The 26,763-nt window shown below is 41.4% G+C and overlaps 1 protein-coding gene across 1 annotated transcript in view; it reads left to right on the top strand.

Annotated features, from left to right (window-relative positions):
* dnaaf11 (dynein axonemal assembly factor 11) overlaps positions 1-26,763 on the top strand; it is a 44,479-nt gene that overhangs the window by 4,953 nt on the left and 12,763 nt on the right. The window contains exons 5-10 of the mRNA XM_072363795.1: positions 467-646; positions 12,938-13,015; positions 14,689-14,754; positions 16,210-16,279; positions 24,755-24,850; positions 25,834-25,925. Coding sequence (XP_072219896.1) covers positions 467-646; positions 12,938-13,015; positions 14,689-14,754; positions 16,210-16,279; positions 24,755-24,850; positions 25,834-25,925 — 582 coding nt within the window. The remainder of the gene's footprint in view (positions 1-466; positions 647-12,937; positions 13,016-14,688; positions 14,755-16,209; positions 16,280-24,754; positions 24,851-25,833; positions 25,926-26,763) is intronic.

The raw sequence follows: 26,763 nt of genomic DNA, 5'->3' as shown, positions 1-26,763 counted from the left end.
ACGTGGAGCCTGTGCATCAGTCGGGATTTGAGCCAGGAAGCCTCCTGCTGTGGTGCAACAGAGCGAACCACCACACCACCTGGAGTTTTTTTATATTAACATCTTTAGTTTGTGCTTCCATGCTTCTTAAAAAGGTGGAGTGCTCCCTCCCTATCGGGGATGAGGCAAAGTTTAGGCATCTCAATGGTATCTGCTCCTCCACATTTAAAGGACTCAGCTGAGCTGCTTCATCTGGTTGGGATGGTTTATCTTCAACCCTGTGAGAAAAATAGCAAGATTATTTCCTCACACTTTTATGTCTTGTTTGGGAATTTTTCAAAGGCCAAAAAGTTAAGAAAATATACTTACAGATTAAAAACAAACTGAAGTTTTCATCTGTCACAGCCTCTGTGTCATTAAATCCCTCAAAGAGTTCAAAGCTCGGTCATCATCTCAGTCTCTGAGGTCTCTGAATCTTCCTCTGCAGTCCGGAGTCGGAGAACAAGGAGAACCAGGAGAACCAGGAGCTGGGTCAGAACATGAAGAACCTGGAGCTGGATGAGGAGGAACGGGAGCGAGAGTTCTGGCAAACGCCGTGTTCTTTCACCCCTGAGTCCCGTCTGGAGGCTCACCGCCACCTGGAGGACAAGAGGAGGTCAAAGGAGCAGTAAGTGCCCTCAACACTCATCATTTCTTGGCTTTATCGTATTTGGCTGGATGTGAAATTAGCTCCATGTGAGCTTAGTGGAGTCCTCCATCTTATGGCCTTGACCAGCAAGCCTGTGTTGTTGCAGTGGGAGAAATCTGAAGATGCAATTTTCTTTTATGAATTCACAAATCGGTGGGTAACAATGTTAGAAATGATTAGAAGCAACATTTTTGCCCTTTTCAGGTGTCTTTTTTCTGTCAAACAACCCAAAGATGTTGAGGTTATTTTTCATAAAATACAAAAAACTACCTAATATTAACAGATAAGTTACCAGATACCAGAGAATTATATAAAAAAAAGATATTTGATACCTGAATGGATAATTGTTTGTTTATAATAATGAGGTTATTAACCCATAAAATACAAAAAACTACCTAATATTAACAGATAAGTTACCAGATACCAGAGAATTATATAAAAAAAAGATATTTGATACCTGAATGGATAATTGTTTGTTTATAATAATGAGGTTATTAACCCATAAAATACAAAAAACTACCTAATATTAACAGATAAGTTACCAGATACCAGAGAATTATAAAAAAAAAAAGATATTTGATACCTGAATGGATAATTGTTTGTTTATAATAATGAGGTTGAGAAGGATTGTCACCAAATATTCCTTCTCCTGTAGCTCAATCTAGTCGTGACCTTAACAGTCAAACACGGGCTTTTAAAGCACCATAAAATACTAAACATGGTGAGAAACAGGTCAAATATGGTTAGAATATTATAAAGACTCTTTAAAAGTAAAGAAGTTTCTTCTGTGAGCATCAGTCAACACTGAGGAGGTTTGACTGCAGTTTACATATCAGCCACTAGGCGTCGCTGTGAACACATCACTGCTGACACCAACAGCAGCAAAATGCATGTGAACACGCTGGAAATTGAGGGAATACTGATGTGAAAAATGCCTTTTTGTGGGGAACAAACTCGGTTATAAAACTGTTGAACAGCTGCTCAGTTTGCTGATGAAGAACAACTGATTATGTTGTCTAAATCTGTATTTTCTTAGTTATACAAGATGCTTTAAAAAGGTGTTCCAGTTATAGTAAAAAAGAGAGTACACCTTCTTTTGCTTCAAAGATTTCATGTATCAGGACACAGAAGAGGAGCAGCAGCAGCTGGCTGCTACTTCCCCTCTTAATTCCTGTGGATCTGTAAGGGTTCACTTAGTTTTTCACACCCTGCTTCTGTGTTTTGCCTCAGTTTTTGCTCAGTAAACAGTGACACAGTGTAATATGTCATGTGTTGTTCATCTGAGGTTGGATTTACTGAATTTGAGACCAGATGATTGTTTAAACGTAATTTCCAGACCTAAACCCTTAGAATTGAAAGATGATGTGCTTTCTTTTCAAGACTTCTCAGTAAATCTGCTTCTAGATATCGATGAATCACAGTTTCCTGTCTTTTTATTGGCATCGCATCCATCTTCGGCTGCTCAGGCCAAGTTAAAACTGTCTTTTGCAGGGAAACGAATGGTTCAAAACAGGCTTCAACACTAAAAGAGGAAAGTTCAGGTGTGTTTCTGTAGTTTCTCACAATTCATTGAGTAAAACTGCATTAACACATCCATTAAATAAAGGGAAACTGTGGTGCTTTTGTATGTTTTTCTAGTTACGGTTAATAAAAAGGGACAAAAATCCTCTGAATTCTTCCCACATTGGGCAACAATCACTGAACGGCTTCATTAATCCTGCAGCAGGTCAAAAAGTCTTTCTTTTTGCCATTAAAGGCTGAGGAAATTTGGATGCTGTTAAAGAAAAACCAAGCTTGGCTGCATTGACACACCTGCTGGGAAACAAAGGCATTTATTAGAATACATTTAAACAGATTTACTGCAAAACCTCAGTCCTCCACAGGTTTGCAGCTTGATGAAATCATAAAAATATGATAGAAAAAGCCTTAAAGTCAGCGACTTTATGAACTCATCCACATCATGGCTGCTGTTTCTTTGGATGCAGATTTCCGACCTCTTTTTGTAAAACGCCCTTTAATCACCTCATCAGTCACTTTATTCTTTTAGAGGACGGCATGAAGCTTCAGCTGAAACGTCAGATGTGAATACGACTTCTGCAGGTCGGTTCTGAGAAGGTCCAGGTTCACCTGTCGGGTTAATGAGGAGCTTAATGAGCAAACTGTTCTGGTGGCGTCAGCAGGGTCAGACGCCTGAGAGGATTCTGTTTGTGAGGTTGCCAATAATCCTGAAAGAGGCAGGAATGACGTCAGTGATGAGCAGAGGGATGTTTGCTCTGGATCGGTCGAAAACTACCGGATTTAAATCATCCAAATGTGATTATATATGTGACAATTAGAGTTTAGTTGGAGTGGAAGGAAGTAAAAACCGTTCAATTAGAAGCCAACATGCAGAAAGTATATGAAACAGATGGAAGGAGGCGAAGAATCTATCATTTTAAAGGTTCGATACTCTGCAAAGGTCCTCATTTCTTTTTTATATCTCCAGTAAAATAAGAAATGGCTGCAGGGCTTCACTGAAACATTTGCAAACATAAATGTGAATTCACTTTAAAAACACTCTGGTCTGTTGGTCCATGGTCTTCACACCTTGGTTTTTGTGTCCTGCTGCTTTGAGTTGTTTGAATTTCCAATTCTTCGGCGCCCTTGGTTTGTTTAAAAGAGACAACTTTGGGCAGCATTTTGCTCCGCCTCCTTCTCTTTGACCATAAATCACAACAGTAATTCTGTTAAGTCTCTGAACCAATCAAACAGCAGCACTGGTCAGTTGTGAGTGTAATTATTTTTCCTACCATCCCCTTAATTAACGCTCACCTTTACGGTGACCCTCTTTCCTGGGTGTTAATTAAGTTTTTTGTCTCTAGAGAACTGATCAGTTTTCACCTCATCAATGACTGTAGATCTTCCCGCTGACGCTGGAGATCTCATAAACAAGCAGGAAGCAGATTCAAAAGAAATATTCAACATTTTAAGCTAAAACGCCAGTGAAAACCCAGCTTCTGACAGATTAACTTCTGTAAAGCCTGTCTGACGCTGTTTTAAATCCACTTGACTCCCTTTTGGGAGGCTGTTGGTTTTCCTCTGACAATTTAACGTAATGTTCAGTCAATAAAGCTGTGCAGCCAAGCCAACAAATCAGAGAAGAGTGATGTGAAATAAACACGTCTTCGCATGTCGGTCCATTGTTTGTCTCAGAGCGACACCTGAGAGTGCCGAAAAATCAAATACTGTCCCTGTTTTGGTGCACAGCCTAACAAGTTATTCAGAGGGTCTACATGATTAGATTAACTGGATTATAGCTACAGTTGGTTAAATGCTCCTTATCTGAGGGTAATTATCCTTGGATATATGAATCGAATCACTGGCACAAAGCATGTCATACCCCGGTACGATAGACTGATTTCTCACTTCTTTAATCCAATCTGTTGGTTTCCTTTAGCTGGGCAGCTTTCTTCTAATTGGTTTAAAATGAGTTGGACTAATTTGAATAAGTTTGATTTTATTGTATTCCAAAGAATTTGGCTTGAATTGATTAAAAACTGAATGATTTCCTCCACTTATTGATGTAACTTTGGTTTGACTCATGTAACGTGTGAAGGGGAGTGACTGAAATATGAGTGAAATATCCTGTTTTCAACTAACTTTATCAGTATAATTTTCTGGTTTAGAACAAAATGAGTTGTTGGAATAGCAGTGATGAGCAGCTTTTGAGGCTGAGCTGCTGTGTCCTTGGTTGAAAGCTGCATTTCTTCCTTTCATGAAGGCTGTTTTCTGGTTGTTGTCACTAAAGTACCTTGTCTGCAGCTGTGTAACTGTTATTTTCACTTTGTGCCGTATATATACTCTTCTGTTCTATAATTTGGGTGTCATGAAGCCAGGAGAGCAACTGTGATTGAAGAGCACACAAATAAAACCGACATGTAATAGATCTGAAGAATAATGATTAACCCAGCAAGCCTCCCACATTCACCCGGGTCCTCCGAGGCTTCAGGGTCAGTCTGGGATTCATTTTCTGTCCAAGGGCGATCTGACAGTGGAAGTGGGCTCCCGAGTCGAGGCATTGAACTCACGGCAGCATCTGATTATCAAACCATCACGGCTCCGATCGCAGGACAAACTGTCCATGTCCAGGTTTTAACTGTTTTTGAGCTTTTTTCAACAGGAACAGACTGACTAACTGAAAACAGATAAGAGGGTAAAATGTTTGGTGTCATAAAAAAAAACATCTTAGAACTCGTTACTTCAGATGATGAAAATTAAAAGTCATGGTAGTTTCCCACATTCTCAAAAGAGAAAGTACATAAATTCTAGCATTTACTTTGTAGATAATCATCTGGTCCTCATCAGGTGTTAAAATTCAGTGAATCCAACCTCAGATGAACAACAAAAAACAAAGTGAACCCTTTACTGCTTCCACAGGAATTAAGAGGGGAAGAAGCAGCCAGGTGCTGCTAATCAATAATTAACTGATTAACTGATCATCAGTCAGTGTGAGCAGCTCTATAAAAGCAGAAGTTCTGTCAGTTTAACACGATGCCAAGAAGGAAAGACATCAGCAATGATCTTAGAGAAGCAGCTGCTGCTGCCCATCAGTCTGGGAAGGGTTATAAGGCCATTTCCAGACTATCTGGAGTCCATCATTCTACAGAGAGAAAGATTATTCACAAGTGGAAAACATTCAGGACAGCTGTCAATCTTCCCAGGAGTGGACGTCCCAGCAAGTTCACCCCAAGGTGAAAAAGCCCAGAGCTACATCTCAGACTCTACAGGCCTCAGTTAGCATGTTAAAGGTTAAAGGTCACCCCAAGGTGAAAAAGCCCAGAGCTACATCTCAGACTCTACGGGCCTCAGTTAGCATGCTAAAGGTTAAAGGTCACCCCAAGGTGAAAAAGCCCAGAGCTACATCTCAGACTCTACAGGCCCCAGTTAGCATGTTAAAGGTTAAAGGTCATGACAGCACAGTTAGAAAAAGACTGAACAAGGATGGCTTGTTTGGAAGGGCTGCAGGAGAAAGCCTCTTCTCTCTAAAAAGAACATGGCAGCACAGCTTAGGTTTGCACAGCTGCATCTGAACAAAGCTCAAGACTTCTGGAACAATGTCCTTTGGACAGACCAGAGCAAAGTGGAGATGTTTGGTCCTAATGCACAGCAGCACGTTTGGAGGAAACCAAACACAGCATATCAGCACAAACACCTCATACCAGCTGTCAAGCACGGTGGTGGAGGGCTGATGATCTGGGCTGGTTCTGCAGCCACAGGACCTGGGCACCTTGCAGTCATTGAGTCCACCATGAACTCCTCTGGATACCAAAGTATTCTAGAGTCAGATGTGAGGCCATCTGTCCCACAGCTAAAGCTGGGCTGAAACTGGCTCATCAACAGGACAAAGATCCCAAACACAGCAGCAGATCTACAGCAGAATGTGTGAAAAAGAAAAGAATCAAGGTGCTGCAATGGTCCAGTCAGAGTCCAGACCTCAGCCTGACTGAGATGCTGTGGTGGGACCTTAAGAGAGCTGTGCAGAAACCAATGCTGCAAACCTCAATGAGCTGAAGCAGCGCTGGAGAGAAGAGGGCCGAGATTCCTCCAGAACCATGAGAGAGACTGATAACGTCCCACAGGAAACCATCACTGCAGCTCACTGCTGCTGAAGCTGCTGCTGAAGCTGCTGGATCAGGGTTCACTTAGTTTTCACACACTGCTTCTGTGTTTTGTCTCACTTTGACACAGTGTAACATGTCATATTAGGTTGAATTTACCTCATTTTATCCCCAGATTATTCCTTTTATGTCCTAATACTGTGCTTCCTTTTTCACACGACTCTCCTCTGAAATCCTAAAGCTCATAAATCACAAAAACTCCAAATAATGACACAGTTTTCAGGAAAAATAAGATCTCCTGCACTGACTGTAACAAACAGCCTTAGTCCAGGATTCGTCGCCTGTTCACACTTTATTTGTAAAGTGCTGCGTCATATTTCTGCTCTATGAAAAGCTTCTTCAGTGTGAGTTCACCCTCTGCTGACCCGAGGACACCCGGCTCTCACCGCCGCTTTACCCCCACGGGCCTGGAGGTATTCCAGTGTCTTTTATCTGTGCACATAGTGTTTCTGTCACAGTGGGTTCATCAGCCCTCCGTCTTCTGACAATCTGCCAAAAAATGAACCGAAATGAGCTCTTTCCGCCTTAGTGGCTGAGGAGTCTTGGAAGGAAATGACAAAAACACAATGAAAAACCCTCTCTGCTGATAAGAGGTGGGTTTGTGTTGATGGATTAGAGGCCAACCAGTGATGGAATGCTTTCTGAACCATATTACAGAAACATCCGAGGCCCGGATGCTGCCCAAGCATTAAAACGGGGCGATGTGGCGCTCTCCTTTTTATGGTCAGCTGTCAGAGCGCGTTGACTTAATGCATGCAGTCGTACCGTCACCAGAATGTCAGGGAAGATGAATTTCCTGCTCTTAAGGCGGAATCCGTGATAAGGTCAACGAGGAGACGGTTCTCCCTGTTCCTGAGAGGATCAAACCGTTCGCCTGTGGATCCGAACCGCGAACACAGCGAAGCTTTGAGGTCCGGGAGTCTGACAGGCTGATGAATGGCTGCAGTTAATCAAGTGGGCGGATGAGGTGGAGGCAGAGATTTTAATAAAAGGGTTGTCTGCATGAGATGGCATGTGGGAGTGTGTCGCTAAATGCTGAAATGAAAACATTCATTTTGAATATAATATCAAATGTTTTAGCCTTTTGTTTACAGAAAAGAATCCTCATAGGGGAGGACGGCGTTCCCATAGTTGACTTCCGACTGGTTGGATTTACTGAATTTGAGACCAGATGATTGTTTAAAAGTAATTTCCAGACCTAAACCCTTAGAATTGAAAGAGGTTGTGCTTTCTTTTCAAGACTTCTCAGTAAATCTGCTTCTAGATATCGATGAATCACAGTTTCCTGTCTTTTTATTGGCATCACATCCATCTTCGGCTGCTCAGGTCAAGTTAAAACTGACTTTTGCAGGGAAACGAATGGTTCAAAACAGGCTTAAAAAGTCAGGAACTCAGGTTTTCCTTTGATTTATTAACCCTGACCACAGAAAGGTTAATTACTAAGTAAATAAACATTTTTCCTGCTTGACTTAAATCGTTTGTCATAGTACTTTTAGAAGATTTTTGGCTCATTTCTTTCTTAAGTGAATAAGATAATTACATCTTAATAAAATATGTAATATTTACAGATTTATGTAATATAATGTATACATGAGATGTAAACATGAAATAATAGTGAAAATACATAAAAATTCCATCTTTTAAAAGAAAATGTAACTTAATTTCCCATTAGATTTATCAGAATTTCAGTAAAATGTGTTTTTTATGTGATGATAAACCGTTAAGTTCAAGTATAATACAGTTAACTCCTTTTTTTTTTAATGAACTGAACCATTTCAAAGGACCGCGGTAACATCAGAACACAGTGACCGTTAGCTTTAGCATCAGCGCCACACATCTGAGTGTCCTTGGTATGTGGTTGCTATGTAAAACTGTACGACACGGTTATGTGTCACAGGAATACACAGCAAAGCTACCTTCTGCACAGGCTGTAGATAAATCCAGAGAGGGTGAAGTTGCTAACTGAACGCTGTCTGAACAGATTGTCCTCAGCTCTGGACTCCACTCCAATCAGCAGAGGAGCCGTCACCCTGATGTCTCCATTACTCAGCTGACTGATGGACGACGTGTCACATCCCTTAGAGGAGAGAGTCACTCTGTGACCTTATCAACAGCCTTATAAAGCAGACTTTTATGCATGTAAACATGTTAGTCTGGTTTAAATCAAGCTTCTCGAATCATTGGGATATAAATGTAAACAATCAACCAGACAAAAATGGTCTTAGCTGCTCTGTTCATGCTCCAAATTTCCATCTTTTAGTAAAAACAGCTACATATAAGGGTATAATAATCCATTACTAACCAGTTATTTTACTGAAAATCAGCCCGTTCAGACTACTAAAAGCATTTTCAGACGGTCGCTCTGCTCTAATAAAATCCTGATTTTATAACCGCAGCCTCATCTGACAAAGTAAGACAACGTCTGTGCAGTGAATTCAGCTGTCCTTACATGGACCGTGATGTCCCACAGAGGAAGTTAGAAGCACCACTTCGGGGTCCCAAATGGAAAAAATGCTATAAAAATAACACACACTTATATTTTTTTCCACTTTCCAAGCTTAGATCTTTTAACCAGCTTCAGTCCAGCTTAGAACTATAAAGTTTTTATTCCTTTTTAAAAAATAGTTACATTTTTATGCCATTTTTGTCATATTACCCGCCATTTTCACAAGAAAAGGAGTTGGCTGTGGTGGACGTATCAAAACAATTTGTGTTGCCATGAGAAGGAGGCGACTTTGGACACATACACACAAAATTACTTCTCAAGCGCATTCATAGCACACCTTTACCTCACTACCAACTCATCCAGACTGTTTTTGTTGTGATAATCATTCTATTTCTCTGCAATAATACAACAAAAAAAACCCCAGAGGGGCTCCATTTAGACCCCTACATTCGCTCTGCTGCCAACTAGTGATTAAAAATGTAAAAAAAATACAATATAGGACCCAAAGGCTCAAATTGAAAGTGCAGTCACAGGTATCACTTTATGTGATGGCTAAATTAGACTATATACAAAAAATGTGGTTTGAATGGCTGTCAGTAGGGACCCAATGTGTGCACGTAACTTTTAAACTGTGAAGGTGTGACGAGAAATGAGGTTGCAATTTTAACAAAATCTCATATTATTAGCATTAACATAAGCTAAAATGTTGACTAATTAGGATTAAAAAGTGACTAAAAGGACCCAGTTGTGTCCTGGTGTTAAATGGTTAAATAAAAGCTGTAGCTCAACTCAATTGAGTTATAAATACGCAGCTGTTAAATATGCAGAGGGGCAAGGTTTGCATCAGTCAGAGTGAATTCACATGAAAATTACCAAATTATTAGCCAAAAATGTCTCCTTCTGGAGAAAAGTCTTTAAACTCAACTGGAAGGATCACAAATCTCCCACATCTGCTCATTCTGGTGGCTGCAGAACACGATTTACTGTTTATCATTCTCATATATGAAGTTAATTCAACTGTACTGCAGCATTTTCATTCATTTACTCAGGATTGTCCTTTTATTCTCGCATGCAGTCTGCAAACGTCATTCATTAAAGGTCTCAGATGGCTTCCCTCAGACAGTTTCCATGTGTCAAATAAGATGGATATAAATAAAAAGCTTTTCTGGAAAACTTCACTGCCTCTGAAGAAACTAAAACCATGAAATGAAAACTGTTTGAATGGGGAAATTCTTAAACTGCTGACTTTTTTGCCCTCCTATTGACCAAAATTCTCTTAAAAACTGATTTTTGTGTGTTTCGAACATGTTGAAAGAAGAATTTCCAGAGCAGCTCGAGTTTGTTTGTCCACCATCTTATTTGGTGCCTCTTTCTGAGCTTTTTTGGGGCATCTGAGGTTGTATTGACCTCAGATTTTGTCATTTATTTTGTGGAACAAAAACATGAGAAATGCTACTTCACTTTAAGATTGCCACCTTTCATGTGGGGGACCAGGGTTCAAACCCCTGCATGAAAGGTATTACCTCCAGTAGGGGTCTCTAGGCAAGACCCCCTTACCCTATCCACCTACCAGTGTAAGTCGCTTTGGATAAAAGCGTCAAATCCATATCCATAACTATAAATCTGGTGAAGCTGGACTCTCCGTGGCTCTAACAGGGATGAACATGGTGGTCATTAAGCTTTTAACCCAGGGAGCGCTTCGTTTCACCAGCCGGCTGCTCATCACGAAAGCTCATTCTCAGTCCGTGCAGCCCACCACTCTAATAAAAATATTAACTTAACATCCTGCGGTTAAGCAGATTGAAGGATCTTAGCTGTCACACTCCTCCTCTTCGTGGCTGAGGTCATGATGGCCGACCCACAGCAGAGAGCTAAACACTCATCTGCAGCTCCGTGGCTCTAATAGATGGATGGAAATGAAGTGGTTGTGCTGCTGATAGTAATGACTTTACAGTAAACCCTTTAACTCTGATGTGGCTTCAGCTTAAAAATATCTCCATAAAAAACATTACTATTCCAATATTAATGTACCGATTTATGACTAAATCAGTAAATAGCTTTGGTTGAATTAGAATTATATCGAATGTCAATGGAAGCTTGGTAATTTGAATCCTGGCCTGTGTCCACACAGAAGACACTGAACCTCTCAAAGCCCATAAAGCACCCTGTAAAACCTGGTTAAAGTTGAATAATTTCATATTTATCATATCACATGTATGTACTTACAGCTTCTGAACCCACAAAACTGTAATAGTCAATTCTACGGCATTACATATCAGGACATATCTGGTCTTTACCAGGTCTTAGAATGAGGGAAAAAACAACCTCCTGATATATTACACTGTCATTATTTGCAGAACAAAACACAGAAGCAGTGGGGAGAACTTGTTGTGTAGGCTTCTTGCCTGTCGGTGCAAAGCAAGGATGTGTTATAAACAGTTCTGCTGTCAGTGGAGAACGGTTATGGAGGACCCAAATGTAGGAAACAGTAGTCCGGAGGCACTGAAGTCTTTATTAAAAGAAACCAAAAGCACTGCTGAGCTGAGAAACCATACAAAAACACTGACAGGGAGATAAGCAGATAAAAGAGGAAGAGAAACACAAGGACAGAGATTAACAAAGGAGCAAAAATACTGTGGAGTTCACTGACTAGAGACAGGTGTGGAAAGGACCAAGGCAATGTCTACGGTTAAGGACAAGAGACACCGATCTGAACACTGAGCAAGAAAGAAAGCTTAAACAAAATGTCAACCAAGAACACAGGACAGAGAGGCACTAAGAAATAACCAAACCAGCGAAAAGACGAAGGAAACCAAAAGACAGAATACCAATACACAAAAACCATGGACCGTGACATAAACAGGGCTGAGGTCGTCATGGTCTATGAGTCTTTTCATGTTTTTTTTTTGGTTTGCTGATGTACTTTACCTGAGTTTGACCCCCCCTTGTGCAATTTGTTAGTATCTGTTTAAGTTCTTGTGAATTCTGATTAGCTTTTAGTCTTTGTTCTGGTTCACTATCCCCAAATGTACCCCATCCGTTCCCTGTTCTTGTAACTCTCCTGATCACCCGTTATACTACACATACTCCTTGGTTTTCTATGTTCAGTGCCAGATCTTCTTATTGTTACTCTGGCAGTTACATGAGCGCCATCGGATCGGATTAATGGCTAAATTACAATAAGACTGAGTTATTCAGCTCATGTAGACGCCTTAATCTGACAAAAGATCGGATCGGGTTACTCGCGATCGAATTGAGACCCCGAGATAACTCGATCCAAATGCCCAGCGAGTGCCTGTAGACGACAGTGGATCGGATCGAGCGTTCTGCGCATGCTCGAGACTTTTTCCCGGGGTCAAAGGAGACGATATTACTGTTGTTGTCGTCAGAAAGAAAGAAACAACGCGATGGAGAATGCGCCGTTGTGCATCGTCTGTGCCATAACCAGCTCATCACAGATGGAGAGGGACGCAGCTTCATCTCGCTCTGCGTTCGCCATCTTTCTGAATGCCTGAGTTTGTTGTTGTTGGCGGGGAAGACGTCAACAGGAAGTGGCTCTATTAGCGATAGCTGAAATGGGGACAGCGCCACCTATCGTACCGGGGTATGACATGCTTTGGGCCAGTAATTACCCTCAGATAAGGAGCAGAACCCAACTGTAGCTATAATCCAGTTAATCTCATCATGTAGACCCAGTGTGAGTTTCTTTAATCATAGCTTCCACCCATTAGTCAGTCAGTCCTGTTGTTTCCTTATCTTTAGTTTGTTAGGTTTGTGTTCAAATCCTTGGGTTTCCTGGCAGCGCCTTTTATTGTTTCAGTAAAGTCTTGGTTGCTTCGAACCCAAGTCCTGTGTTTAAATCCATTATCTTCATCAGCTCTGGCCATGAATCATGACCAAGGTTTCCTGTCTGATTCACAATATGTCATTCAAAATCAAATTGAGAGAATTTGTTTGGTGTAAATCACAAGAAAACAAGGTATCAAGAGCAAAGAGGTAAATTAACCTCATAAAATACATATTTTCTTGAAAGCCCTCATGTCGTATATTATTTCCAGTCTAAGGATTTTCTTGGAGGGCAGGTGCCATAACTTTAGTGCTGTCATCTTTAGAAACAAATCCACACCAGAGTTTTTACCCCACTAATGCCGTCCTGATTCCCTGCAGGGAGAAAGAGAAGAAGCCAAAAGCCCCGAGGACGCTGATCACGACGGATGGACGAGTGATGAACGTCAACGAGCCCAAGTATGAGCCCAGAAACGACAGTTTTCTAAAACTTTTGACAGAAAATGTATTTCTTTACAACTTGATTGACAGTTTTCTCACCACCTTTAAAGCTATTTTTAATGAGCATTAAAGAGTTTAAACAGCGGCTTACAGATCGCGAGCTTTACCCAAACCAAACAACATCTCTTTAATCGGGCCTTTTGAAAGTATTTTAAAATATACAGTTTTAGTAAAAAGAAACAAGAATATGAATTTAAACAAATGGGAGCAAACTACGATGAGCCAAATCAGAGAAAAAATGTTAAGTTTAGGCCCATTTCCAACAAAAGAAAGGAGAAAATACTGCAAAATGTGTCCATTGTGAAAGCAAATTAGCTTCATATTAGCATTTTAATGGAAATCCGTTGGCTTGTTAGCTGAGAAGGATGCTAGTAGAGAACATATCTGATTACCTATTACTGTAACCACCAGTTTCTACACCTCCAGAAGCAGAGTAACTTTAATAATTAGCAATTCCTGGATTTGAATCGCTAATCAGATCGAATCTGCTTATTTTTGTTGCGTTTATATAATATCAAGATAGGTTTGTGGTGTCTTTTTTGGATGTTTTGTGGCACTAAATAAGCATTTTTATTGACTGTATGTAAAATACAGACGTAGACCTCAGCTGGAGACGATCTTCCTCCTGAACGTTAAATTACCCCACACTCATTTGCTCATGCAGACACTAATAACTTGTAATTAAGTTAAAGGAGGCGTTTTCTGCCCTTTTTTCACAGGCTGAGACAATTTCCTGAGGTCTAAATTAGATATCTGCGATGTGCTTTGATCAAAATAACTCAGAGACAGCACAGCAGCTCCTTTTTAATCCATTAATTTACACCTTTGTTCAGATGGATCATTTTAGGTCGTAAAATGACCCAATGGAATCCATTCTGCCCACCTTTTCCCTAGGTTCTGTGGAGATCTTTTCGGATCTGTGGTTCTTCATAACACTTTCAGTACATTGTTAAAGAAAGTAACCTGAAAACTCAGACCGTACAACATAAAATAAAGAGAACTCGGTCAAACAGACCTTGAATTGAAACCTCTCGTGGTTTGAATGCGGATAAAACATATGAAACTCACTGTATAGACCCAGTAAACGGGTCTAATTTCACCAGAAACAGGACAGATGGAAGTCTCCGGTCTGATTCAGTGGGAGGATGAACAGTTTGTCTGTGAAGTTTATAAGAATCCATCAGGCTCCCATGTGTAATTTGTAATAATATCGCATTTTAAACTTCCCACTTCTAAGGTACAGTGAATGCACCATCATCTGAAGCCGAAGTTAGGATATATGGAGAAAGTTGGAGTGATAACTTTGTAAAGTTTCCCCTGAAAATATGAACGGCTCACTAAATGAAACCTTTCTAGATATACGAGGTCCAAAACAAAATGCCAGGGTTGAGTATTTCCTCAGTTTTGAGTTGACTGTGACTTCAGACTTTCAAATAAGGACATATTATGTAACATTGTCAAAATAATATATTTTATCCTCATTCTTTATCCTTTTGATTTCTAACCCTAGCAACTAATGTTATTGCTCTAACCCAACCAATAACAAGGGCATGAACAGACATATTTGGCTGTTGTCCAGTGCCTGGAGGTTGTTGTTAAAGTTTGGACTTTTTCTTTCTGTGTATCATCAGGCTGGATTTCTCTCTAACTGAAGATGAAGAAAACAACACGATTGTTTTGGACCTGGCAGTTTACAGGTGAGCAGAAAACGCTCCGTAGCTTAATTTCTAAAATATTATGTTAAACCTGGCTTGTGTTGTGTACAATTCTACCCAATGGATAACATCAAAGATCCTTCTTTGCAATATATGTAGCAGTTTATTTGCCGTTTATCAGGACAAGTCATTTAAATAGGTAGATTTTCTTTTAAAATTGGAACGAGCCAGCAAATGCACATAAATGACTTAAAGTATAAAGTATAAAGATGGAAATTTGGAGCATGAACAGAGCACCTAAGACCATTTTTGTCTGGTTGATTGTGTACAAAGTATAAAGACACATAAATACAGACAAAATACACTCTGAATGAGGTGCTGGTAGGTTGTACAGCATAGGACACAACATATAAAAGTAAAGTATTGCACAGGAATATAAATATACATGTCATGTTATTCCGCTGAGGTCATGAGGGGGTAGACGGAAAGTAAAACGGGTAAAACCTGCTCCTAAGACGAGTTGTGGTGTGTTAATAGTTTATGGCACGTCTTGGCTGATGTAGACCCTAAGAAATCAGAAGCTCTGGACCACCCCCTGTTCCCCTGTGCTTCTATTCTGCTGAATTTCAGGATCCACTTCTTAGTCTATTTGGAGTTCGGGGTAAGGTTGTTGTCTCGGCTTGTTAGGAGGGTTTTCTGGGCAGCCATCCTGATGCCATCTGGACCAAGAGTCCAAATAGGTGAGGCTGAACTCAATGAGACTAGAAGAAAGAGTCTTTAGTGGAGAATATTCTTTAATACTGTGTTGACAGGATCATACAGCTCACATGCATCAGATATAAGACATCGAACAAAGGTCCTATTTACTTTCACCATATGGTTTCTATAAGGAAACATACTGGCACCATATTGGCATGTCATATGTTTTCTATAAACCTACTGGTATAAATCATAATGTTGACCATTCAAAGGTCATACAGCATCAATCGGCTATCCCGGCTCCAGTTTCTCATCCTCTTCTCCGGCCAGACCTAATATGATTAGGTCATCTGCAAACTTAATGATATTAGAATCAGGAGGGGGGCAAGCACACAGCCCTGAGGGGCTCCAGTGATAAGGGGTGATGGAGGTGGGGTTACCTATGTGCACTGTCTGTGGTCCGCTGGTGAGAAAGTCCGAGACCCAGTTGCACAGATGTGTGTTCAGTCCAAGCTTGTTCAGTTTATGGCTGCAGCTTTTTCGCTGCTCCAGGTGAGGTTGACCTTCAGTTGACCTGAAGGCAAACTGCTGTTGGTCCAGGGTGGAAGGTTTTTTTTCTTCTTGACGTGTACTAAGACCTGCTGCTCGAAGCACTTCATAAAAACAACTCTTTTGTTGTGGTTGTTTACAACAAATCAAACCCATTCGGCCACTGATGCAGCATCAAATCTTGATGGAAATACTGGTAAATACTCAAGTTGGAAACACTGTGTGAAACTCTGCTGCCTCTCCTCACAGACACATGGACACCTCCTTGATAGACGTAGACGTCCAGCCAACATACACCAGAGTCGGCATCAAAGGAAAGGTACGCCTCAGAGCTTCTCATACCCGGATCAGTTGATGACCTTTTGGATGAAGTAACACAATATTTGAAGTGTGTCACCACGGTTTTTGGCTACACGCTTTTGACATGACAAATGTATTATTAATGCATTTTTCTAGCTTCTTAAAGGGCAGCAGCACAAACTGAAACTCACTCCGTCAATCTTTGTCCAAACATCGATAGGTCACAGTGTTGCTCAGCAAGTTGGTGCCGATTCATGGCTCATCTGTGCTTGGATTCTTGAAAATAAAAAGATAAGCAAGTGAATTAGATGTAGAGAATCAGAACATCTCTGAGAGAGTTTTCACACCTTGTTCATGAACTGCAGAGATGTTTGTGCTTGTTTCACCTGCTTTTCACTGAGAAGTTCTATTCCCTCTGGAAGTTGACCAGTTCAGCCACAGGCAGCTGCTGTCAGTCGTTGAAATCCAAGCTAAAGTTTATTTTTTTAATTTAGCAACATGTATGACAATCAGACATAGAAAAGAAGTGATCGGATTCATAAACAAACAAAACATTACAGTAAACATGTAAACTCTGTTTATCCAGATGATATCTGAACAGTTAGAAATTTAAATATGAATAAATATTAAAGGTGAAGTTCGGTTTTTTAAACCTGGACCTTATTTCTGGCATAAAATCTGTTCATCCACTCACAGATAGCAGTTTCTTTGACGAAAACCTTCCACATGGTAGTATTTAAGAATTGTCCCAGTCACCTGTAATGCTCCCCATTTATTGGCTGAATGAGCTTCCACAGAAACTTCTTAAACTGGTACTATGGCACCAGATGGGCCATCCTCCCATCTACTTGGGTGTTTGGCTCCTTTAGAGTAGCTTCGATGTGGGTACCTTCTCGACCCATCTCACCGTCCAAAAAGTGGCTCAGAAATCCATGCAGGAGCCACCAGGTGTCCAGGCAGGTAGGAACAGCGACAGTGTGGATGCGTTCACCACCAGCTGCCCTCTCCACTGAGTTGTATTGTTTTAATATCATCTGCCCACTACGGATTTTCCATTTAACAACTGGGAGAAACTGTTGGCTTTGAAACGTTAATGTTTTCAGTATTTTTACTTAGTTGAATAAAAGAGACCCTCAGAGGATCGGGGGTCTGTACTGGGATTATCAGGGTGCGTTCAGGTTCAGCTCCGGATTTATAGCATCGTGAAGCTTCTTACCAGGTTTCACCACGGTGACTTACCCTGGAAACCTTCAAGCTCTCCCAGGAAATGAAAACATAAAGCTGACCTGGGTGTGTTAACGGTGAGTCTGACTGTAACTGGAGTAAGTTTTGAAGGTCAAAATCACTACTCTATATCTAACTGTGGGAAGGATCCATTTTTTGGTGGATAAGGAGGGTACTTACAGACCACAACACAAACTTCCACATATTCATCTATACGCACCACCGTACACCTTCAACACACACCTGTCTTGGTCTGTTTTCTGTCCATATCTGTTGATGATTCTCATCCTCTCTGACTAAAGAAATATTGGGTTTTTTTTAGGAATAAAGCTTGTTAGACAAGATGATCAAAGCGGGCTGGTGAAGGAAAAAAAATTAAATTAAAATAAACGTTTTAAAGATTAATTTATATCAACAGAACACCCAAAAACCCTTTTGTTCAGCTGGATGGCAGATTGTGATTGGTCAGCTGATAACCAGCATCATAGCAGCGTTCAGTGAGATCTTCACTCTGTTAAAGATTAACTGAATATGTTGAACCTGCTCTGAGGTTCACGCTCTGATGACCTTTCTGAGGCACAATGATGCAGGTCCAACATGTTTAAAGACAGTGGGTTGCTCAGAAAATTCCTCCATGTAGTTCTGGGATAAAGACACTGTTCATGACCTGTACATCTTGGTATCATCTGCTCTCTTTGGGCCTTAAACCGGAACGTTGGAGATAACATGTCTGATGTGATTAAACATACGGTTTGTATTTAAAAGAAGGGGAAAACACAGGAATACGAATACAAAGACTTTATTCTCAGTTAAACACACAGATTCAGAAAGTTGTGGAGTCCTTCATCCGAATCTTCTTCAGAACTGCCGGTCCCGTCAGGTCCATTAAACCCAACTAGAAGTTAGAAATCAGAACAGTTCACATTAGAAAGGTAGAGTGATTATTTGTTTATCAATAGAAATTAAGCTCATATGAGAACGTTTTAAAACTTACACCCAGCAGCGACATCCTTATCCTGATGGAAGTGGGTCCGATGGTCCGCAGGTGGGGCCCGATGGTCCGTTCACAGCCCCTGATTACTCTGATTTCTGATGGCCCAACCGAGGCTACCAGACAACAGGTTTTACCCACGGATGGGTTTCTCACTTGCTCAACAGCAAGTATTGACCTTAGAAAAACTTACACTAGCAGACACACAAGGCTCTTTCGTTCCGTTCCGATACTTTCAGTGTGCTGTAGTGAGTTTTTAAAGCTCTTGCTTTAGTGAGAGGACCGCCCACCGAGAGTTAAACCAAGAATTGGTTTCAGAGAGGGGAGTGACCACCCGTTCACAGCCCCCGATTACTCTGATTTCTCATGGCCCAACCGAGGCTACTAGACAACAGGTTTTACCCACGGATGGGTTTCAGTCACTTGCTCAAGAGTAGCTATTGATTTTAGCAAAGAAACTTAGAAAAACTTACACTAGCAGACACAAAAGTCTCGATACACGCAGTTCCGATACTTTCAGTGTGCTGTAGTGAGCTTTTAAAAGCTCCTGCTTTAGTGAGAGGGCCGCCCATCAAGAGTTAACCAAGAAGTGGTTTCAGAGAGGGGAGTGACCGCCCGTTCACAGCCCCATTTCTCTGATTTCTGATGGCCCAACCGAGGCTACCAGACAACAGGTTTTACCCACGGATGGGTTTGGAGCACTTGCTCAAGAGTAGATATTGATTTTTACTGTACTATCAATAAAGGCACTAAAAAGACAAAAAGAAATGGAATAATATCAAAACCATTCACTCACTATTTTTTTACCTTATCTTTAGCAATAGGTCAGGATCACAATATCCAAGGCATCTGTGTTTTCCAGTTACATCACAAGATTAGCTCATGAGCAGATGAAATTTTATTGTACTTCCAGTCCACATCCAATTCACTGCAAGAAGCCATAAAGCTCATTAATCATTTCTCAAAATGATCAGATTACTCAATAAACTGGACTAAATCAACCATCCTGCCACTGAGTGGGGGGGAGGGTTGGATGGCTGCATCCCTGCATGCTCCCCCTCCCTTACCTGTTAGCAGCATTAAATACTTTGGAATAAACATTCTCCCCCAAGCTGTCAGAGTTGTTCAAATTAAATTTCACCCCACTACTAAAAACCATTTTAGACTGCTGGATGAACTTTATCTCACTGGTAGAACAGCTGCAGTCAAAATGTCAATATTACCCAAAATGATCCGAACCCAACCTTCTACCAACTGGCTTCAGCCACTGGACTCCATACAATGCAGCCTCTAAATAAGGCATTATCTGTCTTTATTTCACCAATACTTTAAGAAGAATGAATGAATGAACGTGTGCTATAGCTCTGTTAGCTCATAGCTGCTGTTATGTGGCTACTTGCAGCTATAGGAGAGCTAACGGAGGGATTTCTACACAGGCACTCTACTGGGCCCACTTCATCCACACGCCCCCCTGCAGCACAGTTTATTTACTCCGTGCTCTGTGACAGTCGGCTAACTTCACACAGAGTTTTCTGCTGCTAGTTTTGTGCAACATGGCAGGATATTTATCAGATTTTGACTTTGAGGAAGATGGACGTGTTTACCGGAGTGTTTCTATCTTTTGGTTTCTTTGTCTTTGCTCTGGGTTAGTTATTTTCTCGTGCCTTTGTTTGGGTTTTGGTATTTTTAGCTTTACTCCTTGTATTCTGTTTTAGTTTTCAGTCCTCGGTGTTAGATTCTGTTGTATTGGGACCTTCGGTGATGCAGCAGCTGAACAGCCACGCTTTGCTGGGACTCCGGCACATCCTACTGCTTTATAACTGCATGACATTATTCTTGACCACTTAATTAAGGTATTAATTAAAGTATTAACTCCACTCTGAAATGCCAAACTAACACAATCTCTTTTCGATGAGTCATTATTGGTGTCGAGAGTCTTGGAAATGTCTAAGATTAGCAACAAAATTGATTTGTATTTTTTTATGTCTCTGGTCGCCTTCGGGGCCAAAATGCCTCACTGACTATAAAGAAAAATAGTGATATTTGAATTTTTTACTGTATTCCAACCGTTTTTCCATTGAAGGCCGATGCAGCAGCAGCAGACCCTAAGACTGCTTTGTTTTGTTTTACACTTTTGACCATGAAGGTGTCCAGAGGACAGTAAATTTGAGGAGGTGTTGAAGAAATCAGGGGCCGGGTCGGAGAGGCTGATGGAAGGATAATGACGGTGGATAAGATCCCATCCGAGGAAGAAAAACGCATCGTTGGGCTGGATTATGAAAACCAAAGACAGCGAGAGAGTCTCAAAATCCTTTCGTGAAAAGCCAGAGGCTGGTGATGCAGTAAAGTTTATAGAGGTGAATCCCTCAAACAAGCTGGGCTGTGCTCACCACATGCCTGGTCCTGCCATATCGAGGCTACTCCGGGCTTTGATTGTCAGATTTCCAATGTCTCCGGCCAGCAGGTTATGGAGGCTACCTTACACTAAAAAGAGGTTCTCTTTGAAGGATGTAGAATATTTTTCTTCCAGGTCTTTGACGCTGAAACACTCAGATGGATTGTGCCATGCTTTACCGGCTCAGGTCACGGTGAACGACCAAAAGAAAACATTCCATACTCCGGATGAAGTTTCTGCCATAGATTCTGTTGTATTCTCGTTTCTTTTCCTCCTCCCTCAATGTCCTCGGTTGTCTTGGTCTTGCCTCTGGTCTCATTCTCACCCGTCTCCTGACACTCACTCACCTGGTGTCACTCGACTCATCAACCCTCCCGGTATTTATAGCTCTCCAGTCACCGCGGGCATTTGCCAGATCGTTGTTGTCCCTGGATCTACGCCATCATTTCGTTTTGTCTGCATTTGGTAATTTCTGCCTCTGCAGTGCCTTCATTTTGGAAGAAAGTTATTCTCAACTGCCCGTCTTTGCCGCCTCCTTCAGTTGTCCTTCATTTGGATCGTCCTTCTCAAGCTACAGCTATGAATCCTGGCACTATTTTAAAGATTGTGATTTGTTCCAGCTGCGTTTGATGTGTCGCCCTCAGACCTTTGGCTTCAAACCCCAAAAACATGAATGACTAAGTGTCATATTTAATTCAAATAGGGGAGTCTGGGTGACACTTGTGCCTACTGCAGGGATTTGCTGGCCTCTGATGCCTGAAGCAGAAACACTGACCGTGCAGAAAAGCCTGAACAGGGCAGCTCTGTTTTCTCACTGTGACGTCGAAGATCTTCTCCAGACTGCATCAGAAGCAGCTCCTACTTAACATCACACAGTGTCAAAGCACCATCACCCCCCCCTGCTTAATAAAGAAATATTCAACAAGCCTTGTTACAGAATGACAACGACAGATGTTCGTCTGTGCTTTCCTGAACTTTGTGAACTCTGTGGCTGTTGGAAGGTGACAGGATGTGAAAAGCAGATGACAGCGATGCATGCTTTGTAAGCCCAACTGTCAAACGTCTCTCTGGAGCAGCGTCACATGACTCCTGCCATCCTTCAGAGGGTGACAGACGACGTTCATACGACCAGAAGAGACCGCTGGTCAGGAAAATGTGTTACAAGTGTCTGATTAAATGGTAAAATCGGAAAGAGATGAGCTCAGTCTGTCAAAAACTGCAACAATCTGTTCATCAGGCTTTAGTTTTTTTCACAGCACATTCACTTTATCAATAGAGCCTGAATTTGTCACAAATCTTTGGATTTTCTCTTTGTTTTGTGTAATCCCCTGAATAAGGCACTTGTGAGATTTTTAAAGCACATTTATCCTTTTTTTACCCTCATTTTAATCTGTTTTGATAAGAAAGAGCTTTACCATCAACATTTTTATTAAGAAACGGAGCCTTTGTGTAACTTTTTGATCGAACTGCTTTTTCACACAGCGGTTCCCAGATGTTTTATCGTGAAGCTGATTTGAACAGAACAGCTTAGTTTACTCACACACTTGATTTGGTTTTCTGGCTAAGAAGCACCCCACGTGTCATGGCTGTGAAGCTCTGCTTTGTTCTCTGCCCCACAGCAGCATTTCATCACAGCTTTACACAGCCGAACACTTAAAAAGCCTGTAAAACCAAAGCTGTGCTCATGTCTAAAACTTGCTGCAGTCTCTGTCATCATAACATCATGGTGTTGTGTTTGCACCTCCATGTTTTCCCTCCCTCCCTCCTCCTGTGACGATTTGTGGACAGTATGGATTGATTCATATGATAAGTGGCTGCAGGGAGTTCAAGAGGGTGCAGCTTGTTGCTGAGTTGAGGCACACGATAGATTTAGAGCATATAAAGGCTGTCAGAATGTGCAGAATCATCACCGCAGTTTCTGACGTTGTTATGGCAGTTTATTACATCTGCTGGGAGGTCGTCTCTCATCGGGAACGGCAGCTGTCGGGATGAGACCGACACAATCGGCTGCTAAATTCAGTGTCAGCAAATAATGAGCATGTATTTATCTCGTGTCAGGTGTTTATATGCGGATGTGCACGATATCTGCTGCAGAATAGACTGTAGCTCAGTCCTACACGTTATCATAAGAATGGAGTTTATTGTGGGGACCATTTTAATCTCCCACAAGCACACCGCGGTCAACCTTTAAGCCTGATTTAACAGCTGTATAATTGTCCAAGAGCTGTAATATATTCTGTTTCCTTCCTCCTTACAAACTGTCTCATTACAGCGTGTACTCTATATTATGCTGAAGCAAGTAGGGACTGTGCAGGCCACAACATTCAGCTGTAAGTTATCAAGTTAGTTGTTATTATGAAGTAAAAAACGCATTGAAATACCGTGTTTTGTGCAGATTTACTACAGAAAGCTGATTATAAAACATATTCACTAATGCAAGAACTAAAGTTTGAGAAGGCGCTGTGGGAAATGGGCTGATGGGAATTTCCCCAAAGATAAGGCCAAGGAGGGCTGCAGGTGCAGAAGAAATTTGAAATCAATTCATTTGGACCACATGACGTCACTGTATTTTCACGCCGCCATGTTTGCGTCCGACTGCAGCTCTCAGGTCACAGGTCAGAGGTCACAGCTTTGTCACGTTACAACAGGTGGAGTAGGAGGAAAGTCAGCGAGATACCGAAAGATGCCAGGAATATGTTGTGCTGTCGGCTGTGATATCAGTCAACAAAGAAACCCCGAAATGCAGTTTTATTCCATCTTAAAGGACGTAGACCGGCGGAATAAACGGTTGGCTGCAATAAGACGAGACCGCCGGCATGATCTGAGTTAACCACAAGCAGTTTACATGAAAAGTCGCTCATATGTTTCCCTCCATGGATGATAAAGCAGGGATAAAGTGCTAAAGTGGGAATCTAAACAGTTAGCTTCGGCGCTAACAACTAGCTAGCTAACAAACAGCGTACCATCAACGGTAAACTACTACTAAAACCACACTATAAAAACTTTTATTAAGTTATTTACATGTGCTGTGATGACATATCATTTCTTTGGCTCCAGGTGCCATATCCGTGTTTTTAATAAATAGTGAATAAAAGCCTGTACGGTGCAACTTTTTCCAGAAGGGACTCAGGTTTGTTCCTTTTTTCCGGAATAAGTTCAACTGCGTTGGATTTTTGGCTCTCTCCAGTCTTTTTTTTTTTTTTGGCTGTTTCTGACCAATATTCCTCTGGCATTTTTGATCAATGCAGGTGTAGAAGTCCAGTGTTAAAACTGTCCCTGACCTGGATAGTTTTAATAAAACCCCTCCAGTGAACTTTATCAATGCTGAGCCCTGCAGTTTTGGACTTTTTGCAGAGTCCTGAACGCCCCGGCTCCACTTCCAGTATTTATTAAGGTTGTTTGATGCCTGAGGTCTGGCTTATTGCACATTTGGGGTGATTTATGCAGCGATACATCAACTAAAGCCTTTAAAAATCCCTTTTAATATGAGCCCATTCGGGGACGAATCATCTGTGAGGAGTGTACATCACATCTGCCACATCTGAGTTTTCCTTCCTCACTGCCTCTTCCCTGCGTAACTTCCATTAAATACCCCCATTCAGTTGGAAATAAAAGTAAATTGAAAAATGAGAAGAAGTCTAATTTTATGCCCAATTTGTCCTCCTGTATGGTTGGCTTTAGTTTTCACAGGATTTCGCTCTGATGATTGATTGCCGCTGCTCTCATTCGGAGCTATTCTGGTCTCTCTCCCAGGTCCTTTCTGGAAAGTGTATCTATAAAAAGACCCGCTAATGATTAAAGTCATTTGACACACTGGGACAGCATCGGGACCAGATCAGCGCATTAATCTTGTTAATTAAAGTTTTGAATAATTCACTCTGCAGATATTTCAGATCGTCCTGCCGGCTGAAGTGAAGCCCGACAGCTCGACGGCCCTGAGGTCCCAAACCACCGGACATCTGGTGCTGACGATGCCCCGGGTACGTGCACACTCTGCCTACACGTGCACACTCTGCCTACACGTGCACACCTGAGCCAGGTACAGGACGCTGGAAAACTTTAAGAGGCCGACAGGTGACGCACAAGCTGGATTCGGGGTTAATTGATGTTAAATATCTTTAGTTTTATTAGTTTTATTTCCATTAAATGAGCTGAAGACATTCACAGGATAGATCTTAATCACTTAAGCTTAATATTTCCTCGGACTTCCTTTACAGAGGTACCTGTAAGCTTTCTGTAAGACGCTTATAAAGACCAAGAACATTTTTAAGTCCAGCTGCCTCTCTGTGCTCCACTTTGATTAAGGGACAAAACACCTTCAAACTACCTGAAAACATAAAACGTGTGACAGTGAAAGTGACATTTTCTCACATATAATGAGCTGATTTTTGCTGATTTCTGGTGGAAACATTGCAACAACAAACAGTCAGGAGAGTTTTATCAATGATAAAGAAGGATCTGTTGTGTTAAGCCATGTTTTCTGTTGTTTTATTTAGTTGTGAACGAAGCCGGTTCATCTTTTAGTATCTCCTCTTTGTGATGTGATGATTTTATGCCCAACGTTCCCTGTAAACACGAGCAAATGGACCTGGGTATTTACTGGAAAATTAAGCACGGCTTCACAAGAAGAAGCAAAAACTTGAACAAATGTAGGGTGTTGTTCACCTGCAGGTGGAAACATCAGAATGAATGAAATACATGATGAAAAACAGAGATTTGATACCAAAACCCTGATTTATTTTTTCATTCTTACAGACAAAGTTGTGTAAGGTTTACTGGAGGAACTCTTCAGTGTCTATAAAGAGACTCAGGTGATACTGCAGAGCTGCTGCTATTGATCACCCGTATGGCTTTGGTTACATCCCGAAGCGTCAGAGTGGCAATAAACAGCCCAGGAATCATAGAGTGAAGCAGTTTGCAGATAAAACTCCTGAACCGATTCTCCTCTGATGTTCTCTTTCAGGCTGAAGGGGAAATCAAAGTGATAAAAACCGTCACACGTCCACGCAAAGCGCATCGAAGCGGACGCAGCAGCTCGCTGGAGGACATCAACAGGTAGAGTTTTCTGATAGCAGCTGCAGAGCTGATGAGACGGAGATCTCCATGATGTGCAGACAGGAAGGGAAAATAAGAGAAACACTCAGACTGAGATGAACTGTGGGGTTTATTTACAGAAGGGACAGCAGCTAATCCCAGCTAACTAAAGACAGGTGTGCAGGAGAGCTGAGGAAACAAACCAAAGGAACTGATACAGCGACTGATGAAGACTAGAAACTAAACTGAGACCAGAACTGAAACACAAAGACTGCATCAGATTAATGTAAAACAAAAGCACAACAAGTGAGGCCCATCAAACAGAGACTAGAAACCAAGAAAAACAGAGTAATAACAAGAAAAAACGAAAAAAAACAAGGAACTCTGACAGAAAGTCACAAAATAAAACAGAAAAAGCACAAATCCTGACAAAGGAAAAACAATATTTATCTATATTTATATTTCCAACAGAACCAAACCAAACTAAGCCCGACCATGTAACAGAAAAGCACCATCAGATCTACATCAGCCTGTTAAGACAATGTTATATTTGCTGTTTCAACAGCAGCTAAAGTCTTAAGGAATGAGATGTTTGTAATATTAATGAGACTTAAGGAGCTGAAGCCTGCAGGCAGCCTCTTTGTGTTTGTATGAACTGATCAGGTCTGTGTTTGGCCTTCAGCTGAGTACACACATCTTTAAATGCCTCCACTTATCAAGTCCCTGTTGTCTTAATTACAGATGCTTGTTGTGTATTAAACTCCGTGCACGGTTCACGCTATCAGCCGTGTTGATGATGTCGCTCTCTGCTAATGATGCTGATGACCCTGACCGCAGCGTCACACTTAAAGGAAGCTGC

Source organism: Leuresthes tenuis, unplaced genomic scaffold, assembly GCF_036924035.1.
Source record: "Leuresthes tenuis unplaced genomic scaffold, fLeuTen1.0.hap1 SCAF_14, whole genome shotgun sequence".
In the NCBI taxonomy this organism is placed as follows: domain Eukaryota; kingdom Metazoa; phylum Chordata; class Actinopteri; order Atheriniformes; family Atherinopsidae; genus Leuresthes; species Leuresthes tenuis.
Note: the sequence above shows the minus strand (reverse complement) of the source record. Positions and strands in the feature narration are given on the sequence as shown.